This window comes from Ochotona curzoniae, unplaced genomic scaffold, assembly GCF_017591425.1.
Source record: "Ochotona curzoniae isolate NIBS_2020 unplaced genomic scaffold, NIBS_Ocur_1.0 contig_2723, whole genome shotgun sequence".
In the NCBI taxonomy this organism is placed as follows: Eukaryota; Metazoa; Chordata; class Mammalia; order Lagomorpha; family Ochotonidae; genus Ochotona; species Ochotona curzoniae.
In genome coordinates this window covers 24,781,064-24,808,907 of record NW_024465573.1, presented here as the reverse complement: position 1 = coordinate 24,808,907, position 27,844 = coordinate 24,781,064, and the positions used below count along the sequence as shown (strand labels likewise).

The following is a 27,844-nucleotide window of genomic DNA, read 5'->3' as shown; positions in this document are numbered from 1 at the left end:
GGCTAGAGTCTTTGCCTTGCACAATCCGAGATCCCATATGGGCACCAGTTCACGTCCCGGCAGCCCCACTTACCATCCAGCATCCTGTTTGTGACTTTGGAAAGCAGTAGAGGATGGCTCAAAGCCTTGGGACCCTACACCCACGTGGGAGATCCAGAAGGAGCTCCTGGCTCCTGGCTTTGGTCAGCTCAGCTACAGCCGCTGCAGCCGCTTGGGAAGTGAGTCAGCAAACTAAAGATCTTCCTCTCTGTCTCACCTCCCTGTATATCTAACTTTGCAATAAAATAAATCTTAAAAAAAAAAGATGAACTGAAATCTTCTATCTTTTCTCTAAATGTCTAAATTTACTTTGAGTATCTACCTAGCATTTTATAACTATATGGCAGGGGCTGGCATCATAAAATAGAGTGTTAGACTGCTGCCTGCAATACCAGCACCCACCTGGTATGGCTGCTCCATATCAGGTCTGATTTCCTGCTAATGTGCCTGGGAAGGCATTGGAATATGACCCAAGTCCTTGCGCTCCTGCACCCATGTGGGAGTAGCTCTCAGTTCCAGGCTCTAGCCTGGCACAGTGCTAACCACTGCAGACAATTGTGGAGTGAGCCAGCAGATGGGAGATCTCTCTTTCCTCTCTTTTACTTTCTCTTTGTAACTCTGCCTCTCAAATAAGTAAGAATTAAATCTTTAAACAACAACAAAAACCCACTAACTATATACATGGCAGCCATGAGAATGTGCCTTAAACGTCGACCTCCAGGAAACCTAAATGACCAAGGCTCTCAGCTGTTGAGCTCTGACAGCCAGCAATGCAGACAAGCCACTGTTTCCACGGGTTGCTCCCAGGCAGTGACTCAGAGCAGCAGTGACACAAAGGTAGGCTGACCCCTGAAGACGAGGCTCTTCTGATACAGCTCATGGCAGTCTAAGAAAGGTTGCATCCAATCTTCCACCCTTCTCTCCTTCACAGGGGTCAGGCTTTCATCACAGTCTCACAATTCCCCAGTCTTCCTTGGCCATGTCCCCATTTTTGTTCTTTGGAATTTCCTCCTCAAGCACTTAGTCCCCTCCCATATCTGTTTCACAGAAGAACTGGACTAAACATGGAGTGCCTACTTGTCACCTCCAGAAAGATAAGTAAACAAATCAGAGGTCTACTTGGATTCCAAAGCCGATCTCCCCAGACCTACCATCATTCCCCATGGAAGACAAAATCTTTTCTCGTTCTTCCCATGGTAAGGCACTCAGGGTGGGCATGTCATCAGGAAACACAGCTCGTTTACGGCCAAGGGCAACCGCAGCTCTTCTGCAAACATGTTTAATCCGGGGACCTCTCACAGAGGTCTCTGATGAATCACTCTCTTGACCCTGAATACAAGGCAAGCCAGAAAACAAACAAAACAAACAGTAACAACCATGTATGCTGGCAATACGATTGAATTAAACAAAGGTATATTTGGTCCATTGTTACTAATATAGGATCACAATAAATGATATCAATATACTGAAATAAACTACTTCTATTTCCTAAAATAGAGAGCAAAAAAGTCTCCAGTCAAAAAATAGAAAACAACTAGGTTATTTTCAATTTTACTGCTTCTTTAAAATTTCCCTCTAAATTCAACTTGTAGGGACGGGCACTGTGGCATATGGGATTAAGCCACTGTCTCCAATGCCAGCATCCCATACGGGCTCTGGCCCAAGTCCTGCTGTTCCACTTTTGACTAGCTCCCTGCTAATACACCAGGGAAAGTGGTAGAAGATGGTTCAAGTCCTTGGGCCCTGCCACCTGTTCAGGAGACCTGGATGAAGCTCCTGACTCCGTCAGCCTAGCCTAGCCCTGGCTGTTGCGGCCATTTGAGGGAAGGAACAAGTGGATCAGATAGAAGATACCTCTCTGTAATTCTGCCCTTCAAATAAATAAATAAATCTTTTTAAAAACTTCAAGCTGTAACTTCATATTAACAAAAGTTTAGTCTAATGTTAGCTTATGAATAGAGATTACTAAGCCACAGACTATTATATTTCCTTGTTCCATACGGAAATATGTAGATTCAGCCCATAAATGTAATTTAAAACAGCATGGTTCAAAACAGAAATGTCTCCCATTTGAATCAGTCACTGTTCCCATCAGTATGAGTCTAATAAAAAAATACCCAACATTGGTCTATGAAATAAGTGACACCACATTCCTGCTACAACACTCAACTGGTAAAATTACTAACTGCAGATATGGCCCTAGGTTGAATAACATTAAAAATTTAAGTTTGAAGCCATCTTACTCTAACTTGTTACAATGGCATAAATATGCATCTTATTATATATCATAATAAGATTATATTATAATAATATAATATATAAGATGTGTTATATCTTATTACACAGCCATCCCCAACTCATGTTTTGGCCTTAGTTTATCATTCTCATATGAATCGATCCAGCTATTTATTATTCCTTAATTAGATTTCCTATTTTTTGATCTCCAGTCACACTATTCCCTTAATTTGGAATGTACTTACTACAATCCTGTCATTCCTGAGGACTGCACTGCTAATAGCACCACCTCCACAAGGCTTTTCGCAATTTCCCTAACTAGATGTAACTGAAGCACTTTGCCCTAAACTTGGTCATAGAAGAGACCTGATAAACTGCTGGTTTTAAAAGACAACGTAGAAAACAGTACCTGTGCTTTGGGCTGGTCAGTTTGCTTAAGACTCTTACTCTTCTCAATCTTGCAGAGCTGGGCTTTGGCCTTTTTTAGGAGGCTGGCAACCCGCTTGTCAGTCATTGGGAGCTTGTCTGCCTGAGCCAACATGGAGCCTATGGAGGAAGTGGAATGTTTAACAGTGCTAGATGAAGGAGTGGAAAGGCAGAGGGCTTTCTCCTTCTCCAGGGATGGGGCAGTTGGGCCGAGGTCCAAGTTGTTTTTTTCCAGATTTCCTCTCCCTTTCTTTATAAGTATTTTGGTTTTGACAGCTGTTGTATCCCCAAGAGTCACAGAAGCAATGTCAGTCCCGGAATCGAGTGATGAAGACTTCTTCCGCCCTGTTGCTTTTTTGGCGGAAGATGAGGTGGCAACATCTTCACCAGCAACCTTCTCTTTGGAAACCCGACCCACGGAATACAAAGCAGAGCTACTCTGAATCTCTGATCCCTTTTTCCTTTTCTCTTTCCTTGACTCCCGCTTATTCTCCTTTTCTCTCTCCCGGTCTCTCTCTCTACTCTTGTCCTTCTCCACGCTCTTGTCAGCGTCTCGATCTTTGGACAGCTCCTCGGGGGCCTTGTCTTTATTTCTCCCTCTTTCAGTCTGAGAGCCTGGGGTGAACCAAGGGAAGAGAGGAGTAGGACTACTGGATGAAAACGGCTCTGCCGGAGCACTAGGCTGCTTCCTTGGTCTCTGGTTTTTCTCTGCTGATTCCCCAGACTGAGTCAGGGAATGAGAAGGAAAAGTAAAAGTTGGGTTTAAGGCACTAGTGGCAAGAGGACTAACAGAAATGCTCAATGAGGAAGAGACAGAAGACGGGGGAGTGAGAGGTGACAGCTCAGAAGTACTAAGCCTTCCACTTCTTGTCCTCATGGAGTGAGAAGGAGATCTTGGTTCAGATCGAATAGGACTAAACACTTTTCTCTTCCTCTTTCTATTAGACACTCCGGAAGAAGATGTTCCAGCAGAAGTTCGATTACTGGGCAAGGTTACGGACTCAAATATCCTAGAGTGAGCCTCACTTGGAGTAAATCTCGGAGCTCTCAGAAGAGGGCTCCTTTTGTGCATATCAAACCTTGTTCCGGAATGGAGTGGTGAGAACAGTCGGGCTGACGCAGCAGTGCCGGACGCGGAGAAGCCAGAGGCAAAGCCAACATCCTCGGGCGTGAGTGGAGGGGGTCGGAAATTATCAAATATTGGTTTGCGAATAAGACCTTCTTTGGCATACTTTGCTGAGGAGAAGTACTGTGGCTCTGACCTAGAATGCTTCAAAGAAGTCCACCTAAATGTCGGTTCTCGCAAAATAGATTTTCGCTTCCCTTGCATGGGCGCAGCAGAAGCAGGCAAAAATGGTGACGCTAAGGGGATGGTTGGAGGCATGAGCCAGGGTGTGTGGTCAGAGATACTGGAGGCTGGCTGCAGCGGCGGCGGTGGGGAGAGCAGAGGCGGAGGTGGAGACGAGGAGGTCTGCTGCTGCGGGGCACTTTGTAGAGCCGACAGCTTTTTAGTCGCTCTGGAGGCGAAACTTCGCTCGGACACGGAGTACCTTCTGCTCCTCCTGTCACTGCTCTCGTTTTCTGGTGACTGGGAAATAGGCAGTGGAGTATGCACTTCGGGGGTATCGCTCCGCTCCTCGGGAAGACCCTGGATCTCCTCGGAAGCCTGAGAATCCGTGGAGGTATCGACGCTGGGGCTGCTGGATCGGGACGAGTCTGAAGACATCTGTGAGGAGTGCTGAGAAGCTGCGCTTGATTTTTCAGAAGATCCACAGGATGTGGCGCTGAATCTACTATTCGGTGTAGACTCTAGTCGGGCAAGTTTAATGGGAGGGTCGTAATCCTCATCCTCTATAAACCGCCGAGGGGTTTTGATGATGCGAGAGGAGATGGCGCTGACCACAGGCATGATGAACTGTCGAATGTTTTTGACCTGAGTCTTCACCTTTCTTCCTTGCAGCTGAGCTGCTTCTTTTTCGATTTTCTTTTGAGCCCCCTTTTTCGCCCTCTGCAAGAGTTGCTTAGCAATGGTTGCATCTGTCCTTTTAGAAGAAGGAATAATCCTGACGGGCTTAATCCTTCGCGGGCTCTGTCTGACGACGGCCTTGTCGTCCCTGGTGAGTGGAGGTGTGCCTTCTTTGTCTTTGCGGACCTTCTGGGGCTTTTCCAGTTCAGAATTAAGGAGGAGACCAGAAGGGGTCTTGATTCTTTCGGCGGAGGGAGGCCTTCCTCGCCGGCGGACAATCTGTACCCCCTTCCTTCCTATTTGAAGCTTCCCTGTCTTAAACTTAGACTTGAGAGGAGAGAGTTTACCTGCTCTGAGTTTTTTAATCTTTGTGGCTTGCTGAAATGTGGCGGAAGGTGTCCGTTTAATTGTTTTCAGGCTCTCTTCTTTGTTTTCCTTTGGTAATTCTGAAATGTCCTTTCCGTGGGTTATTTTGATTTTTACTCCAGTGAAAGTAGGAGGTCTTCCTCGCTTCTTTTCTATACTTTTGGAATCTTTCTTCTTGATCTTATCTCCAGATTTGGTCTCTGGTTTATTGAGAGGGGAAAACACAGATGAGTCTGAGAGGATAGCTGAATTTCGGTCAGAGCCACTTCTAGGTCTCCCGCGAGGTTTTCGAGGGCTACTTTTAACTGCATATAGAAATTAAACAATGAAGAGCATATATTTAGCTGTGCAGGTCAGGTCTTAACTAAGCTGAATATAATTTAATATAGGCCATTTTGTTCTGAACTAGACTTGGGTCTACTGAGTCAATAAGGCATCTTAATTGTGCTCAGTTTCTTTTCAACAAAAAAGTTGCCTCAAAGAAAGAAAAAATAATAATATTCCACTTGAAAGAACATCTAGTTATTTTTTGGTGCAAAAATCAATATTCTATCAAGAGATTTTCAACTGAACAATAACGTATAAAATTAATTTCCCTACAACTTTAGGAGAGCAAAAAAATGTTTCCTATAGTCAAAAGAACTTTAAGGAAAAAAGGAATTTAGTTGTCTTGCCGCCAACACCAACATTCAATTTACTAGAACCTGCTTCTAGTAAATCGTACCATCTTTTCAATTTATAATTTTGCTTGTGAATAAATTTGTACAGAGTGCTTACAACAAACAACCTACGCTCAAAGCTCCTGGGTAGCTCTGTATCCTATATTTTCTATCTGTTTTGTCAAAGTAAACTAATAAAGTTTTACTGAATAGAAAATTCACTCGTGAGACATCAGAAGCAGCTCACTGAACTCTGAGACATTTGAACTAACCAGAGAAGTGGTGTAAGCAGGTTATCAATCTTACTACTAAGTCACAAGTTATAAACAGATTTAATCTTAATTGATGTCGATAGCAAATGAACAATTCATTAAACCAGATTCCTTTTATTCTAAATATAAGGAACTTGCTGATTCATAAATTAGCTCAATTTGCTACTTACCAAGGTATTTGTGAAAAGGCGTCTGTCTCTAATACTTGCATAAACTTGTATTTTTAAAAAGTATTAAGAATTGCCAATTCTATCATCTCTTTTTCCTTCTCAATTTGTCAATGTTTTATATAACATTCTTTTGAGACTAAAACTTCCTATAACATCATTAATTATAATAAATACTTTCACTATAGAACCACTTTATAGTAGAAAAATCAACAAAGATTTTATTGTTGAGGTATCTAAATATAAATCTATTCCTCACCAATTAATTTACAAGACTTTCCTTAAATTAAGAATTCACAAGTCTACTCTCAGTATGAGCATATGAACCAAAACAATGACAGTGGATTCCAAGACAAGAGAGAAACTGCCTCATTTTCTAAATGATGCATCTTATCCAGTATCTTTTTAGAAAGCAAGATAACATTCAAAGTAGACTGACAGCCAAGGGAAAAGCGGAAACCATAATCAAAGAGTTGGGGATTAACAAAATTAAACTCCTGCTCAGAAGCACATCATAAGATTTGTTGTAACTGCTAGATTTGAACCTAGCCACTCAGAAAGTTTTATCAATTCTGAATCTCTCTATCTTACTTTCAAAGAAGCTTTATATAATAGAAAAATAGAAAAACCTGAGTATAGTGTGTGTTACACTGCTAACTTCTCTAAAAACATCCAAAGAATTCACAAATTGGTGGTAAAAAGCAGTTCATCAGGACTGGTGCTACAGTATAGTGAGTAAAGCCACTGCCTATGGCGCAGGCATCGCACATGAGTACCAGTTCAAGTCCTGGCTGCTTCACTTCCAATCTGGCGTTTAGCAAATGTGTTTGGGAAAGCAGCAGAGGTTGACCCAAGTACTTGAGCCCCTACACACACATGAGAGATGAGGGAGAAGCTTCTGGCTACTAGATTTGGACCAGCCCAGCTGTAACACATGGAAGCCATTTGGGGAATGAACCAGTAGATGAAAGATGTCTCTTTCTACCATTCCTCTCTCTACATATAACTTTGACTTGTAAATACATTAGCAAATTTTTTTTAAATTAAAAAAAACAGCTGTTCATTATGTATTTTCTGGGCCTACTTAGACACCTGTAAATGACTGATTAGACCAGATGCCCCAAATATCTTTCCTATGTGAATTTTTAAGATTTCATCACATCTTATAGAGAATATACTGGGGCTGGTGTTGTGGTAGAGCACATAAAACTGCCATCTGTGATGCCAGCACCACATACGTGTGCTACTTTCTGTCCCAGCTGCTCCACTGCTATGCAACTTCCTACCAAATCGCCTATTTGGGCCCAGTCAACTGGGTGGGACACCTGGATCAAGCTCTTGGTTCCTGGCTTTGGCTTGGTGCAGACTTGGCCACTGCAGCCATTTGGGGAGGGAGCCAGGGGTTGGATGATCTGTTTCTCTGCAACTCTTTCAGATATATGAATTAATAAACAAACAAATAAATCTTCAAATGGGGAGGAGGGAGAGAAAACATTTTTACAGTCGAAATAGCACAGATACTGGACCACTACTGGATAATTCCTTCCCACTAAAATAGCAATACCACCTCCATTTGGGAATAAAAAACTGTCAATGTAAAGGAGTAAAACCAGCTAACAATATCATATTTAACTAGAGTATCTAACCACATAAAACCAAAACCTGTATCTAAAGTCAGATGGCAATGAACATTCAAAGGCTCTCTAGTCAACTAACACAGTACTGATCTCTGTGGACCATTAAATATATTATTTCCACTGAAAACCTTCTTTTAGGAAACTGCTTGTAAATCTGGAATCTCTAGGGACTAGCATTGTGCTGGAGTGGGTAAGGCCGCCAGCAGTGATGCCAGAATCCTATAATATGCTCCATTTCTAATCCAGCTCCTTACTAACAGCCTGGAAAAAAAAAGATGGAATATGGACCAAGTGTTTGGTACCCAGCCACACATATAGGAGACTAGGATGAAGCTATTGGCTCTTGGCTTTTGCCTTCCCAACCCTAGCCATTGTCGCCATTTGGAGAGTGACATGGTAGATGGAAGACCTCTCTTTCTCTTCAACTCTTTCAAATAAATAAATATATATTTTTTAAATCTAGAATTTCTAGATATTTTAGTCATTCTGTTGGTGGGAATATGACAAATATTGCTAATAAACACCCCTGTAACTTTTTTCTTCTCTACTACCACTCAAGAATCAGGTATAATAATTCAATATAGTGCCAATTTTTTTTAAAGATTTATTTTATTTTTATTGGAAAGGCAGATATACAGAAAGGAGAGACAGAGAGGAAGATCTTCCGTCTGATGATTCACTCCCCAAGTGACAGCAACGGCCGATGCTATGCCGATCCAAAGCCAGGAGCCTCTTCTGGGTCTCCCACACGGGTGCAGGGTCCCAAAGCCTTGGGCCGTCCTCGACTGCTTTGCCAGGCCACAAGCAGGGAGCTGGATGGGAAGCGGGGCTGCCGGGATTAGAACGCCCATATGGGATCCCAGGCATGCAAGATGAGGACCTTAACCACTTGCGCCACCGTGCTGGGCCCTATAGTGCCAATTTTTAAAAAGTTATTTATTTCAATGGCAGAGAGACAAAGAGAGAGACTGCCAGCCAAAGTGAGAGACAAAGAGAGCAAGAGGGCTCTTCCATCTGTTGGATCACTCCCCAAATGGCCACAATGACAGAGCTGGACAGTCCAAAGCCAGGAGCCAGAAGCTTCTGGTTCTCTCACGTGGGTACAAGGTCCCAACCACTTAGGCCATCCTCCAGGGCTTTCCTAGGCATATTAGCAGGGAGCTGGATTGGAACTGGAGCAGCCAGGACTCGAACTTGTGCCCATATGGCATGCAAGCAGCAGCTTTATTTTCTATGCCACAGCACTGGACCCCCAATATTTTCAGTTCCTTGATAACAACAGATTTAAATTTCATCCATAAGAAATAAAAGCCAAATTAGTCACAAAGGCATATGTAAACGTAAGGATAATTCTAGTGGATGGTCTATAATGTGTCTACCTGGTTTCAGATCATTCTTTGGAAACACACCTCCCATGCCCCAGGTTCTTAACAGAGACAAGCATACTAAATAAACCAAATGTGACCTAACACAAGTTTCCCATAAAGAAATCTAGTTCACGGACCATCTCCTATCTCTAGTATTGTAGATTTCCCTGACATGCAAGGATGGCAAGAGGAAGCTACACTTTCCTATCAACAGAAACTGACAGACACCACTTGCTTAGTTTGCCATACCTGAAGGAGACCTTGTGGGACTTCGCACTCTGACTTCTTCATCTGAGCCAAAACCTAAGAACTGCTCATCCTACAACAAAGGAAAATTAATTTAAAATCAGAAGCAAAAAACATCAATGTAAACATATCCCAAGAAACACTTAGAGGAGATACACATTTGAAAAATTTGCCTTTATATATTAATCATTCAAATGGATACTATAAAATCATCAACAGGGAAATATAATGGCCCCAGCCATACAGCTCCATTACAAACAGGAGTTGTATAGTCACTGAACAATGCACTAAAACGTCATCTTTGGTGCACAATACTCAGGGGACAGTTCTGAATTTCAAATGATAGATACAGCCCACAACAATTAAAGCATGACTTTAATTCAGGTAAGCAATCAGATTAATGGTAGAAATACCCAGCCCCAATCAAATAAATGTTTTTCAGTAAGTATTTATTTCTACAGACACATAAGGAATAACATAAACAACATCATAATCTCTGACCTACTAAACATTAATAGAGACTGAAAGAGCCATAATGGTCAGTTCCTTAACTCAGGAATTGACATTTAGTTGTGATTTCTGCACATTTGAGATCCAGAGAATCTCAACATGCATGTTATGGCATCATTTTAGAATGCCCTGTGACAAGAGACTTAATGGTGGGCAGCAGCATTTGAGAAAGGGGATAAGAATTGACCATACACAGGATGAAGGCCCTTCACTAAAACTTAGGGAAATATTTTATTTTCAGTTATACTTGCAAGACACAAAAAATCAAATTTCTCCTGTCCTCTAACTTTTAACCTGTTTTTTAAAAATACTAGGGGTTCTACTTTGGACAAGTTTTCAAGAAAGACCGTCAAAACAAACTGACTCTAAACCTTCACTGATTCAGACACTGAGTTCTTTCAGACACACACAGAGGGAAAATTTCAGATTCCAGAAACAAAATCCACATAGAAAACAGCAAGGAATGATGAACAGGCTTTCCTGAATCTCTATTTCCCACTGAAAAGTCCCAAACTAAGGTTCCATGATTAGAGTCCACAAAATTTGCCCTCTTGAGCTAACAGCACATGTATGTAGGTAAAATGGTAGATTCTCTGATGAAAATCCATTTGTCCAATTAATTTAAAGAGAAGGATATCAAACTGTTTAACCACTTTTAGTTAGGAATGCATTGAAAGATACATATAATTGGGTCCAGCATGATAGTGTAGCAGTTACAGTCCTCTCCTTGAAAGCGCCAGGATCCCATATAGGCACAGGTTCTAATCCAGCTCCCTGCTTGTGCCATGGGAAAGCTCAGGACAGCTCAGGGCCTTGGGACCCTGCACCTGCGTGGGAGACCCAGAAGAGCTCCTGGCTCCTGGCTTCAGTTCAGCTCAGCTGTAGCTGTTGCAGCTGCTTGGGGAGTGGGCCATCGGATAGACGACCTTCCTCTCTGTCTCTCCTCCTCTCTGTATCCATAAAAATAAACAATTCTTTATAAAAAAAAAAAAAAAAGATACACACAATTTAGACAAATTAGACTAATCTAAATGTAATTTTTTTTAAATTTCTTTATTTTTATTGGAAATGCATATTTATAGAGAGGAGAGACATCTTCCATCCCCTGGTTCACTCACCAAATGGCTGCAACGGCCAGAGCTGAGCTGAGCCAAGCCAAAGCCAGGATCCAGGAGTTTCTTCTGGGTTCCCCACATGGAATACAGGGTCCCAAGGCTTTGGGTCACCCTTGACTGCTTTCCCAGGCCACCAACAGGGATCTGGATGGGAAGCAGAGCAGCCAGGACATGAACTGGCACCCAATGGGATCCCAGCGCTTGCGAAGTGAGGATTTAGCAATTGAGCCATCATGCCAGGCCCAATGTAAATATTTTTCAGGAGCAAAATATTTGGGTTCAAGCCTTGGCATACTATGCAACTAGAATCTTAAAAAGTTATTGGAGTCTTAATAGAATTTGAGAGTTTCTGCTCTGAGATTGCTATATTGGAAAATCAGATTTACAGAGAGGAGACACAGAGAGAAAGATTTTCTATCCACTGGTTCACTCCCCAAGTGGCCGCAACAACTGGAGCTGAGCCAATCGGAAGCTAGGAGCCAGGAATTTCTTCCAGGTCTCTCACAAGAGTGCAGGACCCCAAGGCTTTGGGCTGTCCCCGATTGCTCTCCAAGGTCACAAGCAGGGACATGGATGGGAAGTGGAGCAGTCAGGATAAGAACCAACACCCATTTGGGATCCCGGAGCATGCAAGGTGAGGACTTTAGGCACTAGGTTACTGTGCCAGGCCCAAGATAAAAGTATTATACTGTTTAAGAGGCTGAAATTCACTTTAAAGGGATTCATTTGAAAATATATTTTAATTCTAACACTACTAAATTTAAGGAATATATAATAGAGTCTGTAAACTCTCTACAGTTTCTGGTTTCATCACTAAATTTAAGATCAATTTGTAAATTCTTTATACCTTAAAAATTAAAATCCTTGCTGTGAACATCATTTTGTGGGTCAGTCCTTCAAATAAATAAAATAAATAAACTAGGCGTTGGAAAGGGTGCTCAGCATTTTGGCAGTGGTTTAAACCTCTGCCCGCAAAGTTGGCCTTTCATACATGTGTGGCTTTAACCCAGGCTGCTCTACTTCTAGTTCAGCAAATGATTTAGGAAAACAACAGAAGATGGCCCAAGAACCCGGGTCCCTACAACCCATGTGGGAGCCCTGGACAATGTTCCAGCCTCCTGGCTTCAGCCTAGCTCAGCCCCAGCTGTTGAGATTAGCTATTTGGGGAGTAAACCAGAGGATGGAACATGTTTCTACTTCTTTCCTTTGCTATCCCACTCCGCCTTTCACATAAGTAAATCTTAAAAAAGAAAAAAATTATCTCTTTATCTTAAGTCAGGACATAACCTAGGACACGTGAAACTTGATCCAAAATAAATTTCCAAAATGAATCTCTGGGTTTGCTTTGAGAGTAACAGGAGGTATTATTTGCCCTTCTTGTGGTGTCTTGAAGGAAAGATGGTCAGAAGGATTACATACTAACCAATGTGCTTTGTACCCCAGATAGATTGACTTATTGAAACGTGCTTTAAGATAGAAGTTCCCATTGTTTAAAGATGCAGACAGCTTAGCCAAAAACAAAATGACATTGTTGCATTACAGAGCTCTAGTCTTCTAGCTGAATTTTCAATTCTATGAAAAAGATGGAAAAACAAAAATTCTAAGGAAAACAAAGTTGAGAAAGCATTAGGAAATAATACTGCAAGGAAAAACGTCCTGCTTGTTTCACACTCGGCACTGTCATCAGCAAGAGGCTTCTCACTGGGCTCCGTCAGCTCTGTAAACACGTGTGGTCTGCGGAGGCTGTAAACAAGGGAACCATGCTGACTTCCCAAGTATTTAGATTTGCCTGGAAATCAAAAGACTCTAGCAATATTTCTACCAAAAGACAACAAAAGAAGCTACAACTAAATCCATGTTTGGCACTGTGGAATCATAAGCCTGGACAGCCCCAAAGACAGAGAGGGTGCAGGAGACATCATACGACACATGACCCAAGACTCCTGGGAACTGGGCCCAGACAGTCATTCATCACATACTTTCCCTTTCAACATGGCCTGCTCTGGTGAGCACAGCATTCCAAGGCAGAGAGGCAAAAGTCATGAAAGCTATTCCTTCCAGACAAAGATGTCCTTGGAGACTGGACTGCCAAGATTTGATCATTTTTTTGCTTCCAAAGACAAGATAATACGTTTGCCAAGTAAAGCTCTATAGAAGAGTGTTAAATTATGTTTGGCTTCCCAAGATAAAGATGACAAATTAAGCTACCTGATGTCACTTTCTAAGTAAAATCTAATTGTAAAATAATAAACACACAGAATTCATTATCTTTAGCCCTTAATAGTAAGGTAACCAGTTACTTGAAAACTTCTAAGCATGCTTTACTAGTAAGTTTACTTTCATTCATAAATATCTTGTCAGAATTTCCTATTTTTTATAAAAATGTATTTTTTTATTGGAAACTCATATTTACAGAGAGAAATCTTGCACCCGCTGGTTCACTTCCCAACTGGCCGCAATGGCTGGAGCTGAGTCAGATCCGAAAGCAAGAGCAGGAGATTCCTCCAGGTCTCCCACATGGGTGTAGGGTCCCAAGGATTTGGGCTGGCTTTGACTTCTTTTTCCACAAGCAGGGAGCTGCATGGGAAGTGGAGCAGCCAGGACACAAACCAGCACTCATATGGGTTCTCAGTACATTCAAGGGAAGGACTTTAGCCACTAAGCTGTTGCGCCAGGCCCATGTTTTATTTTATTTTTAAAGATTTATTTATTTTTATTTGAACGACAGATTTACAGAGAGAAGGAAAGATAGAGAAGGTCTTCTATCTGCTGGTTCATTCCCCTAATGGCCACGGTTGAGTTTGTCTGAAGCCAGGTATTTCTTCTGAGTCTCCAATGTGGGTGCAAATTCCGAAGGTGTTGGGCCATCCTCTGCTGCCTTCCCAGACCATAAGCCGGGAGCTGGATCTGAAATAAAGTGGCCGGTGAAGGCACCCCACCCCTATGGGATACTGGCATGTAGGGTGGAGGATTAGTCTGTTTAGCCACAGTACCGGCTCTCCATTTCTCTTTTATTTTCTTAAAGATTAATTTATTTTTATTGGAAAGACAGAGATTCCATACACTGGTTCACTCTCCAAGTGGCCACAAATGCCAGAGTTGAACTGATCCAAAGCCAGGAGCTTCTTCTGGGTCTCCTACACAGGTGTAGGGTCTGTACTTTCCCAGGCCACAAGCAAGAAGTTGGATGGGAAGTGAAGCAGCCAGGACATGGGACACAAACTGGCGCTCATATGGGATCCTGGCACTTGCAAGGTAAGGATTTAGCCATTGATATATTGTGCCACCCTCCTTTCCTCTTCGGAAAGATTTATTTATTTTTATTACAAAGTCAGATATATAGAGAGGAGGAGAGACAGAGATGAAGATCTTCCATCCGATGGTTCACTCCCCAAGTGACAGCAACGGCTGGTGCTGTGCCAATCCAAAGCCAGGAGCCAGGAACCTCCTCCAGGTCTCCCACACAGGTATAGGGTCCCAAGGCTTTGGGCCATCCTCGACTGCTTTCCCAGGTCACAAGCAGGGAGCTGGATGGGAAGTGGAGCTGCCGGGATTAGAACTGGCGCCCACATGGAATCCCGGCGTGTTCAAGGCGAGGATTTTAGCCATTAGGCCACCACGCCGGACACCCCTTCTTATTTTTAAAAGGTTTACTTGTTTATTTGAAATGACAGAGAGTGAGAGGCTGAAGAACCGGTCTTCCGTCTGCTGGTTTACTCCCTAAATGGTCACCCACAGCAGAGGCTGGGGCAGGCCCCTTAGGTGGGTAGCAAGGGCCCATCCACTGCCCTCCCATGTACACCAGCAGGGAGATGGACTAGAAGCAGAGCAATGGAACTTCAACAGCACTACCATGTGGGACATTACTACCACAAGTGGTGGCTTACCATGCTGTACCACAATACTGGCCCTTGCGTTTTTATTTTGTGACAAAATTTTAATCTTATTGGTTAATTAAACATTTAAACATTGAAGCAATTGGAATATTTTCTCACAGAACTAAGTGAACCCAAAAAAAGCATTACAAATACTGTTTTTAAATTTACTATGAATAAAAAGTTTATATTATTCCACTAAGACATTATGAAAACATTTTACAATAATATATGAAATTCTGCATTACAAGAAATTATGTGCTATGACATGATATTTTAAAGATAGCAATATTTCATTTACTTGTTCATTCAGAAAACATTTACATGCTTGTCCAGGACAATGATTCAGATTCAAACTGGAGAAAGATTATTTCTACACCTAAGACTCTAAGGCGGGCTTGGCACGAAAAAGTCTTTAGCCTAGCAGATAAAGTCCTCGCCTTACACGTGCCAGGATCCCATATGGGCACTGGTTCTAATCCTAGTGGTCCCGTTTCCCATCCAGCTCCCTGCTTGTGGCCTGGAAAAGTAGTAGAGGATGGCCTAAAGCCTTGGGACCCTGCACCCATGTGGGAGACCTGGAAGAGGCTCCCAGCTCCTGGCTTCAGATCAGTACAACTTTGGCTGATGCGGCCACTTGAGGAGTAAATCAATGCATGGAAGATCTTCTTCTCTCTGTCTCTCCTCCTCTCTGTATATCTGCCTTTCCAATAAAAATAAAGAAATCTAAAAAAAAAAAAAAAAGAAAGAAATACCCAAGAAGCAAACTGTGTATCAGGGCATAGATGCAGTTCTGCCAAAATGCACAAATACAGTTTCATAGGAGTAACATATTCCTTTTGAGAAGTTATTCCAGTTACAGATAACTTCTGCTGGCACATTTCCCTTTGTGTCTACTGCAATGAGCTCTAAAATATCAATGACGTTACTTTTTAAAGAGATGTATAAAAAATTAACAGTATTTAATTAGCTTAAGAAATTTTAAAAAATGTGTTTACATGCTTGCTTCCAACTCTTGAATGTGTATTTGTTGAAGACAGAGTGTTTCCTTATTCTTATGTGCATTCCTAGTATCTGGCACTAATTGGCATTCAATATATGTTTGTAAAATGAAAATAAAGGAAATGCAATATACTAATTATGCAACAAAATTAAATATCTATTGTGGTCACAGCATTGCAGAAGTAATACTAGTGGACACCAAAGAATTAGGCAGTATGATTCTGACTTAAGAATGCTTAGAGATTCAAAGAAGTCTGAGATGCCTCCTTTCTTTCCAGGATCTTATGTCTTAGCAAATTACCCTACAAAATCACAGGCTCCTACAGTGAAATGCACAGCATGTGAAACCTCATCTAGTTCAGGTTTTCAGACACATTCTCCAGGGCCACAGAACTCTACAGTGATTGTTTTTAATTTTGTGGTTTCCATTCTGATTATAATATGAAATGTATTTTTTACTGGCTATAAAGAAATAAATCTTCTTTGCAAAACAAACAAAGCAACAAAATGCATGCTTAGAGAACTAAAGCCATTATAGGATAGTACCTTACATCTGTTAGAATGGCTATGATTGAAAACATAAATGCTGGGGGCAGGGATGGGTCTGCAGTGCTAAGCTGCTATATACTTCCTGTAATGACAGTTTGTGTCCCAGCTGCTCACTTCCAGCCCAGCTCCACCACTTCTAACCTAGCGCTCTGCTAATACACCGGGGAAAGCAGTGGAAGAGGGTCCAAATGTCTGGGCTCTTGCATTACATATGAAACCTGGAAGAAGCTTCATGGTTCCAAGCTTTGGCCTGGCATGGCTCTGGGCTGTGGCCATTATGGTCATCTAGGGAGTGAACCAGATGATGAAAGATGTTTGTCTCTTCCTCTCTTTAATCTTGATTTTCAAACAAATGCATTAATCTTAAAAAAAAAATCTGCTAAAAGAATAAACTTGCAATACTCTCAGTATGGAAACTGCTGAGTTGGTGAGGTAATGGATATGGTAATTGGCTTTGATTGAATTGTTCTACAGTATATGCACCAAAAACTTCACATTGAACTTCATAAATATGCATAATTATGTCAATTTAAACTGTTCAGAAGAGTGCTTCAGAAGAATACTACAGGTTGGGAGATTTAGGTTAAACTAATTTGGCCATTCATTAAAATAAAAATGAAACCATTACTGGGTTAAGGGATGCAGACAGACATAAAAAGAAGCATCTGTCTTCAAGGCCTGCAGCTCTGTCAACAACACAGGAGTGGACTGATGGAATACACATGGGAATACACCTGCTAGACAAACATACTGGGAACACACCAGGAAGGTGACTCTCCCAGTCAGAGCACTGCAGCAAGTGAAGCATGATAAAGTTGGGAATGGCACTGGAGCTAGTACAGTGTGAGCAGACACAGCAAGAACACAGAGGCAAACAGCACAGCATGGAAGATCACAAATGCCTCTGAAAAGCTGAGGTCCTAGATGCTTGGGAAACAAAGTAGGAGGAATATCAGAAAAGGTCTTCACACCTTCCTAATTTGGAAGCTCCTCTTTAGGAAGTGTGGCCTCATCCTGAAGGCTACAGCATACCAATGACTCTTTTAAGGTGGGCAACAAGCATGGCTGGATTGTGTTTTTTGTTTTTAAGATTTCTTTCTTTTTTTATTGGAAAGTCAGATTTAGACAGTGAAGGAGAGACATTGAGAAAGATCTCCATCTGCTGGCTCACTCCCCAAGTTGCTGTAATGGCCAGAGCTAAGCTGATCCAAAGCAAAGAGCCAGGGGCTTCCTCTGGGTCTCCCACATGGGTGCAGGGTCATCTTTGGACCATCCTCAACTGCTTACCCCAGTAGCAAACAGGGAACTGGATGGGAAGCAGAGCAGATGGAATACAAACTAGTACCCATATGGGATCCCTGTGCATGCAAGGTAAGGACTTTAGCCACCAGGCTATTGCGCCGAGCTCAAGGATTTGGCTTTTCTGAAGATTGCTGACAGTGGTGAAAGAGAGATGGCCTTGAAAATGAGGAGCAAGAATAACATGATGGATTAACTCAACTCCAGTGGCAGCAGGGGTTGAGGAAAAGACGTCTAGGTATTTAGAGAACTCAGATAAGGTTTGGTTATAAATGGTTGAGTAGCTGGAATCAAACATTTGAAAGTATCTGGCTTAGGTTGCTTATGTTTATGATGATTATTTATAAAGATGGGCATACAGAAGGATTTATAAAAGCAAGAAGGGAGATTGCTTTAGACATTTCAATTGGATATGTCCATCCAAGCTGACCAAAGACTATAACCTGGAGAAAGTATATCTGATTCAATGAATACACAAATTCTGAAACCCTAAATGTGGATGCAATCACCCTGGGGAGAATATTAAGAAAGGAGGGTAGATGGCAGAGTTCTGAGGAATACCTCCACTTAGCAGAGCACAGGGAAAAGAGAAGTCAAGGAAAGAGCAGGCATGGAATTGCCTCTGAGGAAGATCAAGCATGGACAGTACAAAACAGGCGAGTAGAAAACACACATCCAAGTGTGGTCAGGTAGGTAAGGGTTCAAACTTAACCAACTGTGTCATTACCAAGGCCAATTTCATTGCAGTGTTAAAAATGGGAGGAGCCAAACTAAAATGTGATTAGGAAGTACGAGTGCTCTCTGGAAAAAAGTTATAGGAGGAAGGAGAAAGAGACTACAAAGCAGGAAGATATATGTTTGGAAATATGATTTTTGGAGCTGATTATTTTTACATGCTAAATGCTAACATAGCAGCACAGTAGAAGAAATTAAAAATTGCAAAACCAAAGGGATAATCAATGGAAAAGGATTGGGGTTGCACTGGTAGGAAGGACAGCAGTGAGAAGAATGAATTCATAGCATAATGGAGGGAATTTCGCTTTACCTGAGAAAAGATGAAAGGGGCTAAGTACAGATTCTGTTGCAGAAAAGTTTATAGGCAGGAATAAGCTTAGAAATTGCTCTGTGTAGGGCTGCCATGATAACTCAATTGGGTAATCCTCTATCTGCAGCACCAGAATCCAATACGGGTGCCAGTTCACATCCTGGTTGCTCCACTTCCCATTCACAGCAACCTGCTTATGCCTTGGGAAGGCAGCCAAGAATGGTTCAGGTCCTTCGGTACCTAAACCCATGTGGGAGACCCAAAAGAGGCTCTTCTGGTCTCAGATACTCCCATATACAATGCTGGCATCTCAACCACTGTGCCAAATGCTTTCTTTGGGAGTGTTGTGGCATAATGGATAAAGCTGCTGCCACTTGGCAACACCAGCATCCCAAGTGGGACAATGATTCAAGCTCTAGCTGTTCCACTTCTGGTCTGTTTCCTTGTTACTTGCCTGGGAAAAGCAGCAAAAGATGTTTGGGTGCATGTCATCCCCATAGGAAACTCAGAAGACACTCCAGGATCCTGGCTTCGGCCTGGCTCAGAGATGACCATTGCAGTCATTTGGACAGTGAATCAGTGGATGGAGGCTCTAATGCTGTCACTCCTTCTCTGTAAATCTTCCAAAATAAGTAAATCTTGTTTTTTTTTTAAAGATTTATTTTATTTTTATTGGAAAGACGGATATACAGAGAGGAGAGACAGAGAGGAAGATCTTCCATCCGATGATTCACTCCCCAAGTGAGCGCAATGGCCGATGCTATGCCGATCCGAAGCCAGGAGCCTCTTCTGGGTCTCCCACGCGGGTGCAGAGTCCCAAAGCCTTGGGCCGTCCTCGACTGCTTTCCCAGGCCACAAGCAGGGAGCTGGAAGGGAAGTGGGGCTGCCGGGATTAGAACTGGTGCCCATATGGGATCCCGGGCGTGCAAGGTGAGGACCTTAACCACTGCGCCACCGCGCCGGGCCCAATCTTGTTTTTTTAAAAATGCATTCTTCATGTTTCTCCTCATTCTTAATCAGCCATTGTTCATTACCTTCTTTATGAATTAGCTGCTTAAGAGCAGGGTTCCACTTCTCATTTGAGTTTCCTCCTAGTGTGCACCATGAGCAGCAACAGGTGTTGGCTCAAGTGGTTATTAAGGGATCTATATTCTTAGAGATCTAGGCTCCTGGTGTCAGATTGGTCCAGCTCCAGCTGCTACAAGAATCTGGGGAGTGAGCCAAAGGAGAAGGATGCTTTCAGCCTCTCAGAAATAAAAAGGGCCATTGCTATTGTACCATGTGTTCTGTGACATCAGCATCCCATAGGAATGGCAGTTCAAGTCTAGGCTGCTCCACTTTTTTCCCTTAATTTTAAAGATTTATTTATTTTAGTTGGAAAGGCAGATTTATACAGAGGAAGAGAAGCAGAGAGATCTGATAGTCCCATCCCCAAATGCTTGCAGAGCCAGAGCTAAGCCAATCTGAAGCCAGGAAGCTTTTTCCAAGTCTTCGACATGGGTGCAGGTGCCCCAAACTTTGGGCCATCCAGTACTACTTTTGAAGCAACAGGCAGGGAGCTGGATTGGAAGGGGAGTGCCGGGACACAAACCAGTGACCATATGGGGTCCTGGCAGTTGCAAGTGGAGGATTTAGCCATTGAACCATTGCACCAGGCCTAGCTGTTCCACTTTGAACCCTGCTCCCTGATAATGCACCCAGGAAAGCAGCAAAGGATGGCCTAATGAGATCAGCAGCAATACAGAACAGTTGAGCTACCAAAACCACTTGAGGGCCTGGCACAGCAGCCTAGTGGCTAAAGTCCTCACCTTGCACATGGTGGGATCTCATATGGGTGCCAGTTCTAATCCTGGAGGTTCTGTTTCCCATCCAGCTTCCTACATGTGGCCTGAGATGGCAGTTGAGGACAACCCAAAGCCTTGGGACCCTGCATCTGCGTGGGAGACCCAGAAGAAGCTCCTGGCTCTGGATCAGCTGAGCCCAAGCCATTGTGGCCACTTGGGGAATGAATCATCATACAGAAAATCTTTCTGTCTCTCCTCCTCTATATATATGCCTTTCCAATAAAAATAAATAAATCTTACCAAAAAAACCACACACACACACTTGAGCAGGATCCTCAGAATATGCCCCACACTGGGGACCCTGGGATGGTTGTGAGGCTGTGTGTGGCTTCTCCGTTTATCTTTCCCCTACCCCCAGATACAGGAAAGAAAAAAGGAGATTGTGGAAGCATTGGTCTCACCCACTTTCCTTTAGCCCTTGACCTTTCATAACCTAATCAACTATGTAAAAATCATCAAAAAAAAAAAGATAGCTTAAGTCCTTGAACCCCCGTACCAACATGGCAGACCCAGTAACTGCCTTTCAAACAAACACACAAACAAACAAAAACTTAAAGAATTTTAAAAGAATAAGAAACAAAATCAGATGTTAAGCTTAGTAAGAAATGATTTTATGGAAAGGAGTAACAACAGCAGGACAAAAACAAAAAAGACAAATGCAATATCAAATTACTAATTCTAGGATGGCAGACAGTTGAGTTACAATTTTAAGTTGATTTACAATCTTAGAACCATTTATCTATTTTCATTGCTTTAAAAAGATTTATTTGTTTTTATTGGAAAGGTAGGTTTTAGAGAAAGACAGAGAATATCTTCCCTCTAGTGGTTCACTCCCTCCCCAAGTGGTCGCAATGGCCAGAGCTGAGCTGATCCAAAGCCAGGAGCCTCTTCTGTGGCCCCTCACACAGGCGCAGGGTCTCAAAGACCTCGGCCATCCTCTACTGCTTTCCCTGGCCATACACAGGTAGCTGGACAGGAAATGGAACCACCAAGACATCAACCAGCACCCACATAAGATCCCAGCATTTAGAGGTGTAGGATTAGTCAATTAAGCCATTTTGTTAACCCCATCTAGATATTTTTATTTAATCTGAAAGATGGAGAGCTATCATTCATCTGTTGGCTCAAACCGCAAGTGCCCACAATGACTGGGGCCAGCCCCAAGCCAGAAGCCTGGAAGTCATCCCAGGTCTCCTATGTGGGTAGAAGACACCCAACACTTGACAATTACCTGCTGCTTCCCAGACAGCATTAGCAGGACTCAAATCAGGCACCTTTACATAGAATACAGGTGTATCAGGTGACACAAACACCCACTCAAAATATGACTTAATCAACAGCAAGTAGCTACCAATGATTCTCAAATATATCTAAGGCATAATTATGCTTCAAGTCCATCCTGGAAAATAGCATATAGGGAAAAGGCAGACACCAAATAGCAGTCTAAAGGTACAATGCTATTGTGACTGGCACTCATACATTCAGTAAGCATTTACTGAGGACTGTCAGGTATTGTTTTAAACTTTAAAATGAACAGATCAGGCCCATCGTAGTACCCTAGTGGTCAATGTCCTCACCTTGCATGCACTGGGATCCCATATGGGCATCAATTCTAGTCCAACCAGCCCCACTTCCCATCCAGCTCCCTGCTTGTGGCCTGGCAAAGCAGTCGAAGACAGCCCTAATTCTTGGGACCCTGCACCCACGTGGGAGACCTGGAAGAGGCTCCAGGCTCCTGGCTTCAGATTGGTACAACTTTGGCTAATGCAGCTACGTGGGGAGTGAAACAACACATGGAAGATCTTTCTCTCTGTCTTTTCTATTCTCTGTGTATCTGACTTTTCAGTAAAAATGTAAAAGTAAATCTTAAAAAAAAATAAAACATGTAAGTCAAGTAATGACAAGACATCTGTTGCTTGAGGGACTCTAGTGAAAAAGAGATGAAAGGTAAACACATAATTAAAACTCATAAGGGCAGTAAGGATCCCAGGGGACAGTTATGAGAGGTGTATTCATTAGGGTCTCAGGAAAAGATTCTCTGAGGAAACAGTTTACCAAGTATTGGTAAACTGAACGAAAAGGTCTAATCAGGCCCATCACTTGTTTGGTTCATGAGCTAAGATTAAAATGGTTTTTGGCATTTTTAAATGACTAGAAAAATTGGTCCAGCATCTTGGATGCCAGTGTCCCTCACTGGAATACCTGGATTTGATACTTGGCTCCCTTCCTGACACTCTCCTGCTAATGTAACCACTGGGAGGCAGCGGTGATACCTCCAGTAACTGGGTTTCTGCCAGACAGGGAGACCTGGATTCAGTTCACAACTTCTGGCTTTTAGACCCAGCTGTGAGCTAATGTATGGACTTGGGCAGTGGTCCAGAAGATGCAAGCACTCTCACTGCCTCTCAAATAGACTAATAATAGTATACATACCTTTTCAGTATATGGAATTCAAAATTCATCATCCATAAAATTTTATGGGAACACAGCCATACTGATTAGTTTACATATTATCTGTGGTTGCTTTGCTACATAGAGTTAAGTAGTTGCAACAGAAACTACTTGGCTCTTTGTGAAAAAAAATTTGATAAACATGATTAGACCTAAATGAAAAAGAAAAAAATCTCTCTCTCTCTCTCTCTCTCTCACACACACACACACACACAGGTTATGGCAGAATAGTGTTCTAATGGGACAATGAGTACACAGGTCTTAGGGACCCACTAGCACACCCTGTATGACAGAACAAGGCCAGCATGGCTCTGCAGCAAAATGAATGAAAAGAACAGATTATGCTTTAAAAAAAAGCAGGTTTGACAAGAGACCAAACTAGTTCTGAAGGTAAGGAATCTGGAGAATCTGGACATATTCTAGCAGTAACAGAAGATACTGATGGGTAGAAAGTTAAGAATTCATTAACTGTGGGCCCAGAGTGATAGCTCAGTGGCTAAATCCTCACCTTGCAAGTGCTGGGATCTCATATGGGCGCCAGTTTGTGTCCTGACTGCTTCACTTCCCATCCAGCTTCCTAGGGGCCTGTGGCCTAGGAAAGCAGTACAGGATGGCCCAAACCTTGGGTATATACACCCACATGAGAGAATCAGAAGAAGCTCCTGGCTCCTGGCTTTGAATTGGCTCAACTCTGGCCATTGCAGCCACTTGGGCAGAGAAGCAGAGGATAGATGATCTTTATCTCCTTCTCTGTAAATCTGCCTTTCCAATAAAAGTAAATAAATCCTAAAAAGAAAATACACACATAAAGAATTCATCGCTGCTATGTCAACAGCAAACTATAGTGAGGCAAGAACACAAAGAAACCGATGAGAGTAATCCAATCATGAAATTACAATGGGTTACCATGGGGTTTTGGTAGGGCAGTTGTTTTGAGGAAGTTTGATTTTAGAACATATGAGATGAAATCCAGGCAAAATTTAATGATGGATAAGATCTGGAGTGTAAAAAAAGAAAAATCAAGGGTAACTCTTAAATCGTATCCTTAGGCAACTGGAAATATGGTAAAATTCATTCTGAAACAGATTTGAGAATGGGAAAGGACTGGTGGGGCAGGGAAGAATCAAGATTTTTTTGAACATGGTCATGTGTGAGACAGTTGGTTAGCCAAATGTTTCAATGCTTATCTATTTCCTTGCCTGTAAGTTGAGGATCATAAAGATTAGGTGAGAAAATATATACTTAGTATACAGCCTTGGCCCACAATAAATAGCCAACCAATGTTAACTCCTATTAGAACTGTCCAGACGGAAATGTCAAGAAGGCAGTCACAGAAATCGAGAACCCCAATTAGTAGTCAGTGTTACAGTCAAAACTTCACTCCCCAGCACACAGATGTGGCCCAGAGCAGCTCACCTAGATGACAACATGGACAGAGAAGGCATCCTTGCATTTAAGAGAGTTATGTAGAGGAAGGAAGCCATAATAGAATACCAAACTTTAATTACCAATGAATCAAGAAAATCAGCTGAGCAGTACCAGTTAGGACCAGTGCTATGGTATAGTGTGTAAAGCCACTACCTGCAGTGCAGCATACCATATGGATACTGCTTTTAGTTCTGGCTGCTTCATTTCTAATACAGCTCCCTGCTATTGTTTCTCAGAAAGCAGAAGATGGGGTAAAACCTTGGGACCTGGTACTCCTATGGGAGACCCAGAGGAAGCTCTAAGCATCAGACTGGCCTACCTCTGACCTCTGCAACCATTTGGAGAGTGAACCAGGAGATGGAATCTCCCTCTGTGTCTCTCCCTCTCTCTCTGTTAACTCTAACTTCCAAAAGGATGAATGAATGAATGAATGAATCTTAAAAAAAAAAGAGAGAGAGGGAGTGGTTAGCTGGTTCAAATACTGTCAAAAGGCTTAACAGGATGAAGACTGAATTATATAACCCAACCGGCAAGACAGAGATCCTTGAGGATCTTGAAAAGAGCTATTCCAAGTGGAGTTCCAGCAACAAAAGCCCATCTGGAGTGGTTGAGGATAGGATAAGAGGCAGCAACTACATACAGCACCTTCAAGGGGTTTTTGTTGGAAAAGAGACAAAAACTCAGTTGGAGGAAATGTGGTCAAGGATTTTTTTAAACGAAAACATCACAGAACCAGCGATTTGATGTGGTGGGTTCAAGACCCAGCTGCTTTACTTCTGACCCAGCTCCTCCAGCTCCCTGCTACTACACCTAGGAAGGCAGTGGAGCATTGCCCAAGTGTTCAGGCCCCTGTACCTATGTGGAAGACCTCAAAGAAGCTCTAGGCTCCTGGCTTTGGCTTGGCACAGACCTGGCTGTTGTGGCCATTTGGGGAATCAATCAACAGATCAAGGAGGAGATCTCCATTTCCTCCCTTCCTCAACAACAAAGCCTTTGTTTTTAAAAAAAAATCATATTAAGACAGTTTTATATTATGGGGTCAACCCAGTTGTGAGACAATCTGCTGACACAGTAGTTGAAAGAGCAGAGAGCTGCAAGTGGCATCCTCAGTAGAATAGAAGGGAATGAACCCAGAGCTCAAATAGAGAGGCTGGCCTTAAACAGAAGGGGCACTGCCTTGACTGTGAACAGAGGATGGAATAGCACCCAAGTTCCCTTTCAACAAGAAGGGAAACGCTATTACATACTTGGAAGCTATTTAAATTCTCTTGAGTCATTTATTATATTTAGTATAATACAACCTACTCTCAAGAATTTGTAAATGATGAATAATAGCCAGACTGTTCCCAAGGACAATTCTGTTAATATTACCTTTGATGGCTTCAAATTCCAAATGATCAATTCTGAAAGTGTCTCACAAAGCACTGTAATTTCAGTTTTTATACTCATGCTGCATTTTAACGTGAACTCACTAAATAGAGATTAGATAGTAAATGTCATGAGGGAAGGGATGTGCCCAATGTTACAGCCCCAGCACTTGGACATCTGCCTTGGACATCAGATATATTCCTTGACAAAATGGATAAGGATTTCACTATCTCTACTGATCTCTTATAGAGTGCTATATTTATCATTGCCATTTAAGAAAACAAGCCTATCTGCAGGCATGTTTTCACCATTTGAAATAAGACAGTATAGTGACATGTGTAAATTATTTCTAAAAGTGCAATATAAAAATTATGCTGTTGGGGGCCAGGATGGTGGCTCAGCAAGTTTGCATCTCAACATGATAGTTCAAGTTCTGCAGCTCTGTTTCTAATGAACCTGGGAATAAGTAGAAGATGGTTCAAGTCCTCCACCCCCTCATGTTGGAGAACAGAATGGAGTTTCCTGGGTCTTGGCTTCCATTTGTCCCAGATCTGGCTGTTGCAGCCATTTGGAAAAGTGAACAAGTAGATGGAATATTTCTCTATATATGCCTTTCAAATAAGCAAATCTTTAAAAAATGTATAGCACCATAGAATCAGTAAGGGAAAAACATATACAAGCATAGTCAAATATATAGACACCAAGAGGTAAATCTAAATCAAGACGGTTACTGAGAATCAACCAATCAAGAAACATTATCTAGGGGCAGATATCGTGGTACAGTGAATTAAGCCACCATTTGGGACACCTCTATCCCCAGAGAGTCTGAGATTGAGTCTGGCCACTCTGCTTCTGAGCAACTTCATGCTAATGCATCCTGGGAGGCAAGAGAGGAGGACTGAGGCCCTTGGGCCTTTGATACCCACACAGGAGATGTGGATTGAGTTCCTGGCTTCTGGCTTTAGTCTGGCTTGGTCTCAGCTGTTGTAGGTGTCTAAGACCTCGCTCTGTCTCTAGAGAAGATAAAAATTAAAAACTTTGAAGAGTTCATAGTGAAGAATATAGTAATAACAAAATACTTTTTAAAAGGGGCTGGCACCGTAGTTCAACAACCTAATCCTCCACCTTCAAACACCTACATCCTAGCTGCTCTACTTCCCAATCCAATTCCCCACTTACAGTTTGAGGAATCAATGGAAAATGGCCCAAGTGCTTGGAACTTCGCACCTGCATGAGACCCCCAAAAGAAGCTCCTGGCTCCTGGCTTTGTATTGGCTCAGCTGCAGCCATTGTGGCCACTTGGGGAGTGAACCAGAGGATGGAAGTTTGCTCCCTATCTCTCCTCCCTGTAAATCTTTCAAATAAAAATAAATAAATCTTTTTAAAAATACGTTTTTTAAAAAGGAAATGTATTCAATTATTGAACTGACATCACAGGCTCTTGTGAACAGTCTGCTGGGGGCAGGGGCTATTGATGTATCAAAGAGAACAGTGGTTGTTTGAATGCATAACAGATAGGAAGAGATTTGAATTATTCTAAATGAACCCTGTATGATATTGAGAAATGTTAATAGAAAAAGGTCATCTAGGATTAAAGTCTACAAACATGATAAATACCACACTGTTCTTCAATATCAACAGAAAGTAAAATTCTCACCCCCAAGAATTAAGTCCAGTTTTCAAAGTGCTAATTCTTCCTAGCAACTGTCACCTAAGAAACACAAATGCTACCCACTTTGCAATGCATGTAGTGCCCCTCATCCCCACCCCTAGTCAACAAGGGCAAGAAGCAAAAAATTCTCAAAACAACTGAGCCACTGAGACAGGTGAGCTCCACCCATCCTGCTTCAGAAAAAGGGAGATACAAAACAGCCCATTTGTTTTCAAAACCAAACCAAGCAGCAAAATAGATAGCAAACTATCCAGATTCTTGGCAATTCCCCCAATTAAAGACATCTTCAAAAAAAAAAAAGCAAAG

At 42.3% G+C, this 27,844-nt stretch overlaps 1 protein-coding gene across 7 annotated transcripts in view; it reads right to left on the bottom strand.

Annotated features, from left to right (window-relative positions):
- The window catches only part of KMT2A (lysine methyltransferase 2A), an 86,271-nt gene that overhangs the window by 40,468 nt on the left and 17,959 nt on the right, over positions 1–27,844 (bottom strand). For 6 of the 7 annotated variants that reach the window (XM_040977014.1, XM_040977015.1, XM_040977016.1 and 3 more), the window contains exons 2-4: positions 9,384–9,453; positions 2,684–5,337; positions 1,191–1,368 (exon numbers count right to left, since the gene is read on the bottom strand). In XM_040977014.1, coding sequence (XP_040832948.1) covers positions 1,191–1,368; positions 2,684–5,337; positions 9,384–9,453 — 2,902 coding nt within the window. The remainder of the gene's footprint in view (positions 1–1,190; positions 1,369–2,683; positions 5,338–9,383; positions 9,454–27,844) is intronic. The other variant, XM_040977020.1, reaches the window with a different exon arrangement.